A 12028-nucleotide genomic window follows, 5' to 3' on the forward strand; every position below is an offset into this window, starting at 1 on the left:
AGACTGTTTTCAAGTGCTGCTCTTGAGGCCATTACTGTCTCTTTTTAATTAAAACGTTTCCTGCTCGATGTTGTTTCTGTTCATGGGTTTGCTGAGGGTGGTAACAATGCTGTGGCCTTTGCTGAGGTTACTGCAGAAATGGATGCGAGTACCTTGTTGGAAAACTGAGCAAAAGGATTTCCAGCCAGGTTTTCCTCAATTCACTTTTCTTTACAAGTGTTACAGGTTCTCGGAACCTGGAGGTTTCTGCAATTACCTGTCAGAAACAGGAGTTCAAGGGAGTATTTACTGAACTCAGTGTCTGTCAGTGTACCTGCAGAGGGTCAGACAGAGCCTTTGTTGGCGTCAGTCTGGTACTGGCAGCATTCACAAATGAAACAGGAACAGGAACACATCAGTGCAGCACTGTGAAATGAAGTATTTTGAGTTGTTCAGAGCTACTGCTGCCATGAGGTGCTAATGTTCTGTAGGAAGACACAAAAAGGGACATACAACCTTAGCAGGACATGGGATAGGACTGAATTGCAAGTTCATTTAAGGGGCTCTTGCCTGAAGAGGGTTACAGAATAAAAAGCTAGAAACAAAGGATCCAATGGCTCTCAGTTTTATTAAATAAGCAATTTTTTATATATAGAAAGTATAACATGTTTCATATTATTAAATAAATTGTGCAAACCTTTTACACGGAGCAAGGGGTGGGGAACAGGTAATAGCCTCTGTTTCTTTTAGGTTCTTCTCTCAAGTCTTTAAATACATTTACAGAATTTAAATACCACAGACCAAAAGATGAGATACCGTGTGATGGCTCTTCCAAGGCTAACCTGACACTGGCATGAGAATGATCTCAGGGATGGTGCTCTTGCCTTTTTCCAGTTGCACTAATGAAGCCATGGAGTTAATACGGGCTCTGTCGCGCCGCCAGGCTGTGGGCACCGAAGAGGAGAAGTAAAGCTGAACGCTCACCACAGAAATAACAGTGACAGAGCGAGCTGATCTGACTGCTTTGAGTCCTGTAGTGCTCACGCTTCAGGTAAACTTTGGGCAAGTCAAGATAAAGGAGTATTTCAACTCTGTGGAGCAAAGCCTCACAGAAATTAGGCGAGTTCCTTCTCTTTAGTGTAGAGTTTTAAAAATTACTGTAGTCCAAATATGTCCCTTGAAATGTTCCTGGTTGTGGTTTAGGGTATGTGCATGTCACCAAGTATTTCTAAACTGAATTATCTGGACAGATTCTTTGCGTGTTGTGACTTTAAGAATTCCAAAATGCCCAAATTCATGAGGCAAACTGGCATTAAAAGTGTACAGGGAGAAACTCACCTAGATAGGTGTTCTGGTTTTGATTGGTTTTTTAGTGAGGATCCTTCTGCTTGTTCCAAGCAACCCTACCCATACCTTCTGTTCCTAAATTCACAGTTAAAGCGTTTTTACAGAAGCTGGACAGACTCATGCTAATAAATGGATCACATGCAGCAGCAACTAGAGCAGCGCACACTTCCTACCACAGAGATGTAAGAATACCACGTACTGGTTTAACACCCATTTTCACTCGTTTTGTCATTAAGACTTACATTATATTTGGGTCAACCAAAAAAACCCAAAGAGATTTATAAAATTTTACAACAATTAAACAGTATTGTTTAATTCTACAAATGAATAAAGCCAGGACTAACAGTAGTGAAATCATGGATATGTACAATTTAATATCTATTACCGACATGTAATTCTTACAAAAAACATTAAATAACTTAGACTGACATCCCACAGAGCATTTGATTTCTGATTCATGATTTAAGGTTATACACTTTCAAGTGACAAATTATTATGTGAAATTAATACAGCTAAAGATGAGAGAGCGGGAAATCAGAGCTCCCAGAGGAGGCTCTGACCCAGCCAAGCCCTGAACGCTGCTGCTGGACTCTTGCAGATCGCAGTAGGCCAGGATGTTACCTTCCCTCTCTTTCTTTCCCCCCTCATCTAGAATTTTAATTTCATGGATTTTATTAAAATAGAGTTTCTAGAACTGTTCTCTTACAGTTTTAAAAACATTTCAATACCATGCTCTCAAAAAGAGCATTTATAGCAAGTTTTCTATTTACAATATAGACAGTTATGACCACGTGTTCGTAAGATCAACTCTTCCATGTCAGAAGAAATCTAAGCTTATGCGCTGAAGACAAATGAAGGTGTCAGTGTTCTGAACTGTAAACATGGCTGGAAACAGATGGGGCTGACTGCGCTGTCACTTAAAGCAGTGGATTAGGAAAGACCGCGTCACGTACAAAAAGGTTTGTCACCTCTGAGGAGGACTAAACAAGCACTAAATTGGCAAATTATTTCCACAAGGCCGCAGTGCCCGTTCTGTTCCTCTGTGCACGAGATGCTAACGGCTCCTTAGAAAAAGACAATTTGCCTTCAAAGTGCCTTGAGGAAACGGTGTGCGGGGTTTGTGTTGGCACAGCGATCCCGTTTGTTTCAACAGGAATTATTCTATCAGTAAGACAAAAGTTAATGAAAATTAAAACGACCAGGCAAATCCTACAGCAATGAGTATCTCCGTAAACCACCCACCGCTTCGTACGGAAACTTCTGCTCACTTTTCCACATTAGAAAACATCGAAAACACCCACTAAACCTCTCCTAAAATAGCTTATCTTTATAATTGGAGAAAAAGGGAACAAACGTTTTTCTACATACAAATATTTAATTCCATGCAGGATGGAAAACGTTGAGTGCACAATAAACTTCATTTTATACCTAAATAATTTATAAATTAATTTGTTAAGAAGAAAGCAGGGTCTATAGCAATTATATTGATACATTTTAAACACATGCAGATGAGTTAACAGCAACATTTTTACATAAAGTTTAGTGCAAGAATGTATCTGCTTAATAAATAGACTCAGGAGAACTATGTAATGTGCTGAGGTGTACACACAGATCTGTGCACATAATAAACTGCTTCTGAAAAGTTGTCCTTGTTTGTCTATAAACTACAAGTGCCCATTTGAAATAAAAAAAGATCCATAATTACTCATGGGCTACTTCCCTGTGACACACGGTGTCACAAACGTCGTGGTGAAAATGCAATACTGACGTTAATCGAGAGATTGTTTTTATACACAGTTTTTATACAATCAAGAAAAAAGAGATACAATTTGTATCAACAAACAAAAGGTCATTTCTGGTTATTTGAGGCATTGCTCTCAGCTGCTTATACCATGCAAGAATTGATTGCAAATCAAAACGATAAAATGCTGCTTAGTAAGAAATGTTTTGGAAAAACTGGTCAAGATTAAATCTGGTTTTCCTCGACTGTTCTAAATGGCTCAAGATTGTTTTTTCCCCGTTAGCAGAGATGATAACCAACCAATTAAAACTGAGGTTACTTTTAAACACCAAGAGTAAATACAGAACCACCTTCAAGTTAACTCATTTTAACTACACAACGACGTGGTCATTACATATGGTACCTGTACCGACACGAATAGTTATTCTGTGTGAAACGGTACGGTTAGCAAACAGCACAACATCAACTCGAGTTGCACCTGCAGTTGTGGTTTGTAATTGGTTTTGCTTTGTTAAGGTTGGGTTGTTTTTTTTTAAATGGCCAGAACGTATCTTGCCCGTGATAAAGAGCCCACAAAGTATTGTGAATCAAACCAACCATTACAGTAACACAAGTGGAAAGAGGAAATGATGGAAACTTTGTTCCTCAGACAAACGGGTAACTGGAAAGCAGCATGCAAGCCGTTATCAAAACACCAGAAACAACCCTGACTGCAGCCTCACGTTCTGTGTGTTTCACAGTAAGAAACATTTAGGCAGTGTCACACCTTCTCATGAAGAAACAAAAGGCCAGAAACCAGGCCTTCTCAACTTTCATGAAAAAAACTACAGTAGAAGTCAACAAGTCCTAGCTCGAGAGCATCGAGTTAGTAATGGTTCGAAATGTTGCAATATACAATGGATTCAAAAAGGGCGTCCAGTCAGTGCAGCTTAAAAAACAATAAACGCCTCTTTTGGAGACATTTAGCTACAAAGGTTCCCACCCTGAGCAAGGTACCAGTTGCGCAAACAATGCCACACAAAATTATCTCCCCTGTTGAAACAGGAACTCTAAAAGCCTTCATGAGGCAAATGCACACCTTTGCGTGGATCTGAAGAGCAAATAAAACCAGGCCGGCTTTGCCACAACCCAAACTGTAGCATCTCTGTTCAAGAAGCAGCCTTTCCCCTCTCTCCCCTCCTCAGGTTGACTGTGTGGAGCCATCCTGGAGGGCAGGCTCACTCAGACCTCCAGAGGAAGGGCTGCAGTTCCTGGTGGACTTCCACGGTAACATCCAGTTTCCGCTGCTTTGGGTCAAGTAATCCAACTGACATAAAAGCGACCATGTATTTTCAGCTTGTCCACTCATCTGGGCCGGGAGAGGCGATTCTGAAGAGAGAAGCTACAGTCCAACTTCTTTTAGTTTATTGAATGGCGCTCACGCCTACACACTCCTTAGTATTTTGGTCCTAATTTAATCAAGTGTTTGGCTTCTGCTGGATTAAGCCAACTTATTGGACAATGTCATAGATACTCAAACTCTTGCGGAACAGTTTTGAACTTTAAGTACCAACAACAATAATGGCATTCAGAAGCGGAAATCAGGTTTTCCCTTTCCAAATTGAGTATTTTAAATTTTTGTCAAGTTTTCTTTTTCTTCAATATTTAATATGCCAGCAGGCACTGTCAAATGACAAAGTTGAAACCCTGAAAGTCATCCGGGTGTGTAAAGAGCTTACTTTTAAAGGCCGATTAGGTATTCGTAAGCAAATTGAAAGTGTACACTGATACATGCAATATAATTGCTAACAATAATTTTGTAGTAACAGTTTTGAGACACTGAACGTGACATTGTAGTTCTTAATGAGCTATCCATGCAGCAAGGTATGCATTTCCTGTAAAATACTATTAAAAATCCCTATATTTAAAATCTTAAAATTTACAATACAATCAACTCTTATATAGTGCCTCAGCATATATATATATATATATGATTGCTACTGTGTACAGGATTTTTACTGAGTAGAAAATATTTACAAGAGCTTGGCCCCTTCCTTCTTCTTAAGCCTTCCTCTGGGTCCTACATGCTGTCTAGTTTCATTTATCCAGAAGAGGCTGTAATGCTTTAACGCCCTGTTCTTAACTTGGCAACAATCATAGCTGCCAGCTGCTGTGCATCCGTCATGTGGGGATTCTTTTCCATCACTGAAAGGACAATGCTCGGAGGGAAAATATTGCAGAGGTTCTTGTACGTTTGATACTGATGCTCTGGGATGATATGTGGTTCCCGTGGCTCACCACATATCCCAATCCAGGGATTCCTCCAGAGTTGCTCCATCTTCTCAGGCATGCTTCTTACCATGACAGGTTCGTAACAGGGCTGCATGAGGTTGTTACTCAGTGGGTACGAGTGGTAAGCGTACGAGTCTGACGCACATGGTAACGGATCCCAACTGGCGTGTTGCTCTCGACACAGAGGTGGTCGTCTCTGCCTCGTAGGGTTACTTTCATAAAGCCGCGAGTCAGAAATGCTGTCCATTCTCGTCATGACCAAGGCACGGCTTGGTTGTGCAGTTGATGGATGAACATTTTGAGGCACAGGGTATTCTCCTGGACAACTGGACCGTGCTCCAACAACTGGATGCTGCGCATGTAGGCCTAAGTGGGAAACTGACTGTTTGCGAAGGGCTTGCTTAGGCTCTTCAGCTCCATAACTCTGAACTCTATTTAAGGCTTCATGGTAACCATGGGAAAAAGGCTGAAGACGATTTTGCGATGGCAGTCTGTGGATCTTCACATTGTCTTCGGGACTGGCATCTGCTACACCCAGATACAAGTCATTGTAAGAGGAATAAGAATCATTACTTGTATGGCTTAAGCAACTGTCAGGACAAGGGCTCGAGTTTCTAGAATACATCCCCTGGTCCATATCAGCCCCGTAATAATCTGTGTTACGCATACTATTTATGCTCAAGTTGGAGAAATCACTGAGTAAGGAATAATAGCCATGGTCCCCCAATGATTCGTATTTGGGATACTGGTCAGTATAGCTCACTGAGGTGCCGTGGCTATTGGTGACTAGTATAGGAGGATATTGCACACTGGACATATGTTCCAGTGAGGATTTCTGATGCATGAACTGTGAGGAACCTGGCACCGGACTGCTTGCAGAACGAGTATTTAATGCACCAGCTGCATGGCTTTTTGGTGGAGGGAGCGTTGGTACACTTAATGCAGAAACCAGAGACGGGACAGAGCTGGCCTCGGACTTCCGGGCTACTGATAACTTTTCCTCAGGCTCCACAGCTACTGATCTAATGCTTGGATCTGACTGACGTTTTGGGGCAATGCGTTTCACTTCAGAACTGATTTCTCCTTTGGAGCTGGATGGCCCTGTGCCACATTTGGCCAAGGCTCCCTCACTCATAGTTTTCACAGCAGATAATTTGGCACTTATTCGAAGCTCATCCGCTACTGACCTTTGAGGCTGGTTTGCCCGTTCTGGGTGGTAATATTTACATTTGTGCCCATAGGTGCACTTTTTACCTGTAAGAAAAGTGTTTTCAGGTTAAATAAACCAAAACCGATTCATAGCACCAGCTGCTATCCTTTTTCTTTGTATCTTTCGCCCCTTCTCAGCAGTCATATTTCTACATTAACTTCCTAAGGAATAATTAAGTACCTTGTATATACAGGCAGTCACAGACTCTGCTACCTGTACTCACATATATCACTGCATCAAGAATCACACGTCACTGTTCTTCCTCATGATTTCAATACTGATAACATACTCAATGCTACATGAAACAAAGCAGCTCTAACGTAGTATATAGTTATGAATCTCCTTCCTTGAATACAAACCAGAAGAAAACAGCAAAAAGCTGTGTTATCCACAAGGTACATCTAGTAATCCTTAATTTTCTTCTACGCTGTTTTTATCCATTTGTGTATGAAAGGTATAAAAATGGGTATAATGCTTGGATGGCAACATGAACCATTTTCAGTAATGACAAGCTGTTAATTAACTGCTCGCTTCACCTACCTTTGAATACAACAAATCAATCTGACTTAGGCACTTACCATAAGGACACGGTTGTTTCTTATGTTCAGGAATAACTGGCCTTTTCCTTAAGAAATTTTCAAGGCTTGGACCATGGCGCCCTAAAGGATCATCAGGAGGCATAAATCTAAAGGGGAAAGAAATGAAACGTGAATTTCAGTTTTTACTGAGGATGCCGAATTAGCAGATTCCCTTACTTTTGAGGAAAGCAACATACTTGTCATTCACAAAAGAATACATCAGCAGCCGTTCCTCTATGAACTTTTTCCACTCCGGTTTTTCATTTTGAAGATCCCGATAGTTGTCATTTGAAACGATGATGCCATCTGAGTCGAAAGCAAGTTTTACTATGAATCGATCATCATAGCAAACCACTCTTCTTCCCTGAACTCTTCGAGATGGAGTGAAAACAAGAATTTTTTCTTTCTCCAATTTACGTAAGATTTCTTGATCTGTAAAATAATTTCAGTTGAGCAGCTTTTAAAAAAAGTTGTAAAAGAAATGCAGCCTTTGAAATATCGAAGTTCTTACCCTCTTTTCTGACAAACTATTTTGTAATTCTGTTCACATACAGCCCCCATTGCCATGAAACAAATACCTAGATGCAGAGTGCCATTGTATTTCTGAGGTTTCAAAGCGCTGGGTAAATATTCAAGATATAAGCTTCATAACCACTCCAGGGCTCTGTAAACAACCATGTACCTTTACTCAGTCTTCCTGCACGCAGCAAGAACACAGTCGTTACCGTATTAAAACGGCCTTTTCGTTAACTTCAAGTAAACCAGGAGTACTTTCTATGGGTCAAAACACACGCTGCCTCTTCAGTGTTCAAGATAATCCTGCTAAATGAGTCCCTGGCCCGACGCTCCTTATTTTATACTCACCCAGCAACTAAGAATCAGTTCTTATGTGCTTAACAACGTTTGCTAAAGGGAAAACTATGCCTACAACTTCTCAAAAGTGTTGAAATGATCCAGTAATATTACAAAAAAGCCAGCATTGCTTACAGGTGCAGGTATTTAAATGCTTGTCTCCTCACCGGTGAAACTGCTGTGTTTTCAGCCAAACTGCTGAGTGCAACATGACATCCACAGCCCAGTATGTAGCATCCATCAGAAAGACAACGTGGTTGTGTCTCAATGCAGTACTTTTCTAGTTATTCTTTTTAACCAAGGGGTCAAAGAAAACCTCAATCTGTTACCTGTGATTGGTGCATCAGGTCGAGACTGTTCTTTTCTCCACGCAGGTACAAACACGGTGATATCTTTATGGCCTTTCTCCAGAAACCAATCAACAGCCAGTTGAATTCCCCGGCAGGAAAATCCTTCTTTATTCCCGTGGCTGAAGAACATGAAAAAGTTTCAGAAACAAGAAGGACAAAAGGTTTTGGCTTCATTGTTGTTCACTATCCCAAAAGCAAAACCAAACAAACATGAAGTTTTTCATTTTTTCATTTTATTAGCAGAGTTAATGAAAAATACCACTTCCCCCCCAAAATTGAGCTTACCTTAAATAGGACCATAAAAAGTTATCAATAACAAGAAAGGAATGAACTAACAGCGCTAGCTGTCACGGGTGACAGGTGCTTATAAACACCCAGATTAAAAAAGTACGTTCCTCTAATACTAAATATTGTGTATTTCTTGTTAGGACTTTTTAAGGCAAATAAATAACTCTCCTGAAGTTGTTTAAGCCCTGCCCCCATTAAAATAATTGTTCCATTTTCCATATACAGCCACCTTTCAGTTACAACTTATAGATTCTGCTGTGAAGGTAAGGCCTCCACTGGCATCATCAACAACTGCAGTACTTTTCAGCGTGAGAGGTGTATAACCCTTGTGCCTCCTCAGTCTGTAGAGCAGATGCTGTATAATTCAGAGACCTGCAACGTATTAAAACTGTCCTTAGCATTATTCTAGGGATTATCATTCAGAGTTTTACTTCAGTGTTGTCGTTACTTTTATTACTACAGAACTACATCACAGATTACTGGACCATAGCAAGGTGTAAGTTCTTTCCTGGCTCCAAATGTTACACAAAGTAACACCAGAACAGACCAAAGGCAGACAGATCCAATACCATCTGTGTAACTAAGGCCTACGGATCGCCAGAGTAGTCTAAATCCTTGCGATTTAAATAAAGAACACAGAAGCTGCAACGCTGCTAAAGCATTTTTCTTGAGATCTTTGTCCTTTTCAGATTGTACAGAATTTAATACCCTTTTAAATTTTCAGATGCATATGGATTTTGTTATGAGTTGGACTCAATGATCCTTATCGGTCCTTTCCGAGCTGAGATATTCTATGATAACACGATTCGATGAATAGAGTGTCAGTTCTAAGCTAAGCAATAGCAAGAGCACACACAGACTTTTCTCCAGTTGCTGCCACATGATGCTCAGGAGTAGCTCAAGCAGGACAGAGAAATTCAACAGGCACAGGAAAAAAAAGGGAAAAAAAAGTTAAATCCAATATTGGTGATGCTGCTTTACAGAAACATCTTTTGGATTGGTGTAATGACCACTTGCCACTGGCAAATCCTGTACATAAAATATTGTTAGAGGATTTGGAGAAGGAGTTATGTATTTCAAAAGTCAAAGTACTCAATATACCTACAGAAACATGGATTTTCTTAATCCATTGAAAAAATATAACTCAGATCACAAATTCTTTTAGAGCATAAAGTTGACACTGATGGAAATCTACTGTGCAAACACTGCCTGAAGAAATCTCAGTATCACTGATACACAGTTTAAAGAACTCCCTCATAGAAAAACCACACTTTCTCAATGATAACAAATCACTGGCTAGCAGAACCATGCACTCCACAGATAATACTTGAAAGCAACATGGGGCAGGTATTTCTTGAGTTAGTGTTGACCCAAGCAGCTGAACGCACGTGTGTACACAGAATCCCAGAACGTTAGGGATTGGAAGGGACCTCAAAAGCTCATCCAGTCCAATCCCCCTGCCGGAGCAGGAACACCCAGATGAGGTTACACAGGAAGGCGTCCAGGCGGGTTTTGAATGTCTGCAGAGAAGGAGACTCCACAACCTCTCTGGGCAGCCTGGTCCAGTGCTCTGTCACCCTCACTGAGAAGAAGTTTCTTCTCCAATTGAAGTGGAACCTCCTGTGTTCCAGTTTGTGTCCATTACCCCTTGTCTTATCATTGTTTGTCACCGAGAAGAGCCTGGCTCCATCCTCGTGACACTCACCCTTTACATATTTATAAACACGAATGAGGTCTCCCCTCAGTCTCCTCTTCTGCAAACTAAAGAGCCCCAGCTCCCTCAGCCGCTCCTCATAAGGGAGATGCTCCACTCCCTTGATCATCTTCGTAGCTCTGCGCTGGACTCTCTCCAGCAGTTCCTGTCCTTCTTGAACTGAGGTGCCCACAACTGGACACAATATTCCAGATGCGGTCTCACCAGGGACCGTGTCTGAAACTACAAGCACCGTGGTGTGAGTCAGCATGTTTTGCTCATGCACATCCCTCTACTGACACAGCCAAATTGCTTTGAATTCTGAACATGCTTGATCAGCAGGAGCTCAAATACCCTGAAGTCCACTGCGTATCACAAACATACACTGCATGTCATTTTAGAAAGAACCAAGTTTTCCTCCCCTATTTGGTTGCCTCTGTACATAAAAGAAAAATAATTTTCAACATGGTTCAAGGATTTCAAAAAATTAAGCCCATCCCACGAAAGCACACTACAGCTGGAACAAAATATCTGCAGGGAGAGCTTGGTTTGAAAAGCAGGGGAGGGGAACTGGAATACAGACGACATATGAAAGAGTAATAGCATAATTAAAAGCCTGGAATAAAGAGTCCACAAAAAAGATGTATTATCAGTGTAAATAAACTAAGCATTTTAAAATTACTTTGCCATCAATATTGATTTTTCTCATCAATATTTTAATGATTTATCTTTTTCAAATGTTGTGATGGGGAGACCCACCTCATAGCCACATTGCTTCCATCAATGACAATCGGCCTCAAGTTATCGCTGTTATCCACAACCTCGTCTTCAAGTGACAGCTCAGGGCTTGCGATTTCCTTTGGGCAAGGGCCTCTGGACACCAGAGTCCCAGTGGTGCTGCTGGCACTGCTCTGTCCCTCCGATTCACTTTTATTGCCAAGTCTCACAAGCTCTGCCAGGACATCATTGATGAGTGCATCTGCTCCCAATTTATTCAGTACAGCCTGGATCTGATCTCCCGCATACCCAAGCTTTAAAGCAAAATCCATTTTAGCTTGGTATTCCTTGTCCAAATTTGGTTTGCCTTCATCTAACTTCAAGTCTTGTGTGATGCTGCTCTGTGAAAAACTTGGGCGATCCAAACACGGGGACCGACAGAGTGGCCGATGTGGTTTAGTGGAAACCTCCTTTTCTCTCCACTGATTATTGCTACAGCTGCTCCTGAAGTACGGTTGCTCAGGTTCACTTTCCGAGCTCGTCCATTCCTCAGATTCAGCGCTGCATTCCCCAGCATCTTGTTCCACATTTCTGTCTCCTCTGGAGTGCCTCTTCTCCATTTTCAGCTTCCCTACCATAGACCAGGCCGTCATCACGTTCAGCTTCCAGCCAGAGCTCAGTTCTCCTTCATTTCAAAAGCCACCTGGAATCCGTACTCAACTGCATCGTGTTGGCCAATTGTAAGTTTACACAAGGCTGGAGTTAACGTGCCTTGCTTACTGTGTTCTGGCATAAACACCAACATGAAGTTCCTTAAGAAAAAGAAGAGAGAGAGAGAAACTTAAATTGGCTTTTGACAAATTCTATTAAATACTCAACTACAATGATTGTGTTTACAAGTCAGTAGAGGTCCCCAGTCATTCACATTTCTGTGTAAAAATTGATCGTAATAAAGCGTGTAATTATACTGTCTGTTTAACCACAAATTAAACTCTCTTTCCC

General features: G+C 41.2%; 1 protein-coding gene across 1 annotated transcript; it reads right to left on the bottom strand.

Moving 5' to 3' along the window:
* Nucleotides 1-5171: 5171 nt before the first annotated feature.
* ZC3H12B (zinc finger CCCH-type containing 12B) lies at nucleotides 5172-11679 on the bottom strand. The gene is made up of 5 exons (XM_010184256.1): nucleotides 11069-11679; nucleotides 8308-8447; nucleotides 7324-7558; nucleotides 7127-7233; nucleotides 5172-6592 (listed from the first exon to the last, which is right to left on the bottom strand). Exons 1-5 carry the CDS (start codon nucleotides 11677-11679, stop codon nucleotides 5172-5174), a joined length of 2514 nt encoding a protein of 837 aa, XP_010182558.1.
* Between the last annotated feature and the right edge of the window lie 349 nt (nucleotides 11680-12028).

Source organism: Mesitornis unicolor, unplaced genomic scaffold (assembly GCF_000695765.1).
Source record: "Mesitornis unicolor isolate BGI_N332 unplaced genomic scaffold, ASM69576v1 scaffold22175, whole genome shotgun sequence".
Classification (NCBI taxonomy): Eukaryota; Metazoa; Chordata; class Aves; order Mesitornithiformes; family Mesitornithidae; genus Mesitornis; species Mesitornis unicolor.

What these genes read in the sequence shown, in the direction of transcription:
- ZC3H12B (XM_010184256.1), bottom strand. Translation starts at nt 11,679, where the DNA reads ATGACGGCCTGGTCTATGGTAGGGAAGCTGAAAATGGAGAAGAGGCAC. An exon ending in GGAAGCAATGTGGCTATGAG is followed by an intron (nt 8,448 to 11,068) that starts GTGGGTCTCCCC and finishes CATGTTCTTCAG; the next exon opens with CCACGGGAATAAAGAAGGAT. An exon ending in ACCTGATGCACCAATCACAG is followed by an intron (nt 7,559 to 8,307) that starts GTAACAGATTGA and finishes ATTATTTTACAG; the next exon opens with ATCAAGAAATCTTACGTAAA.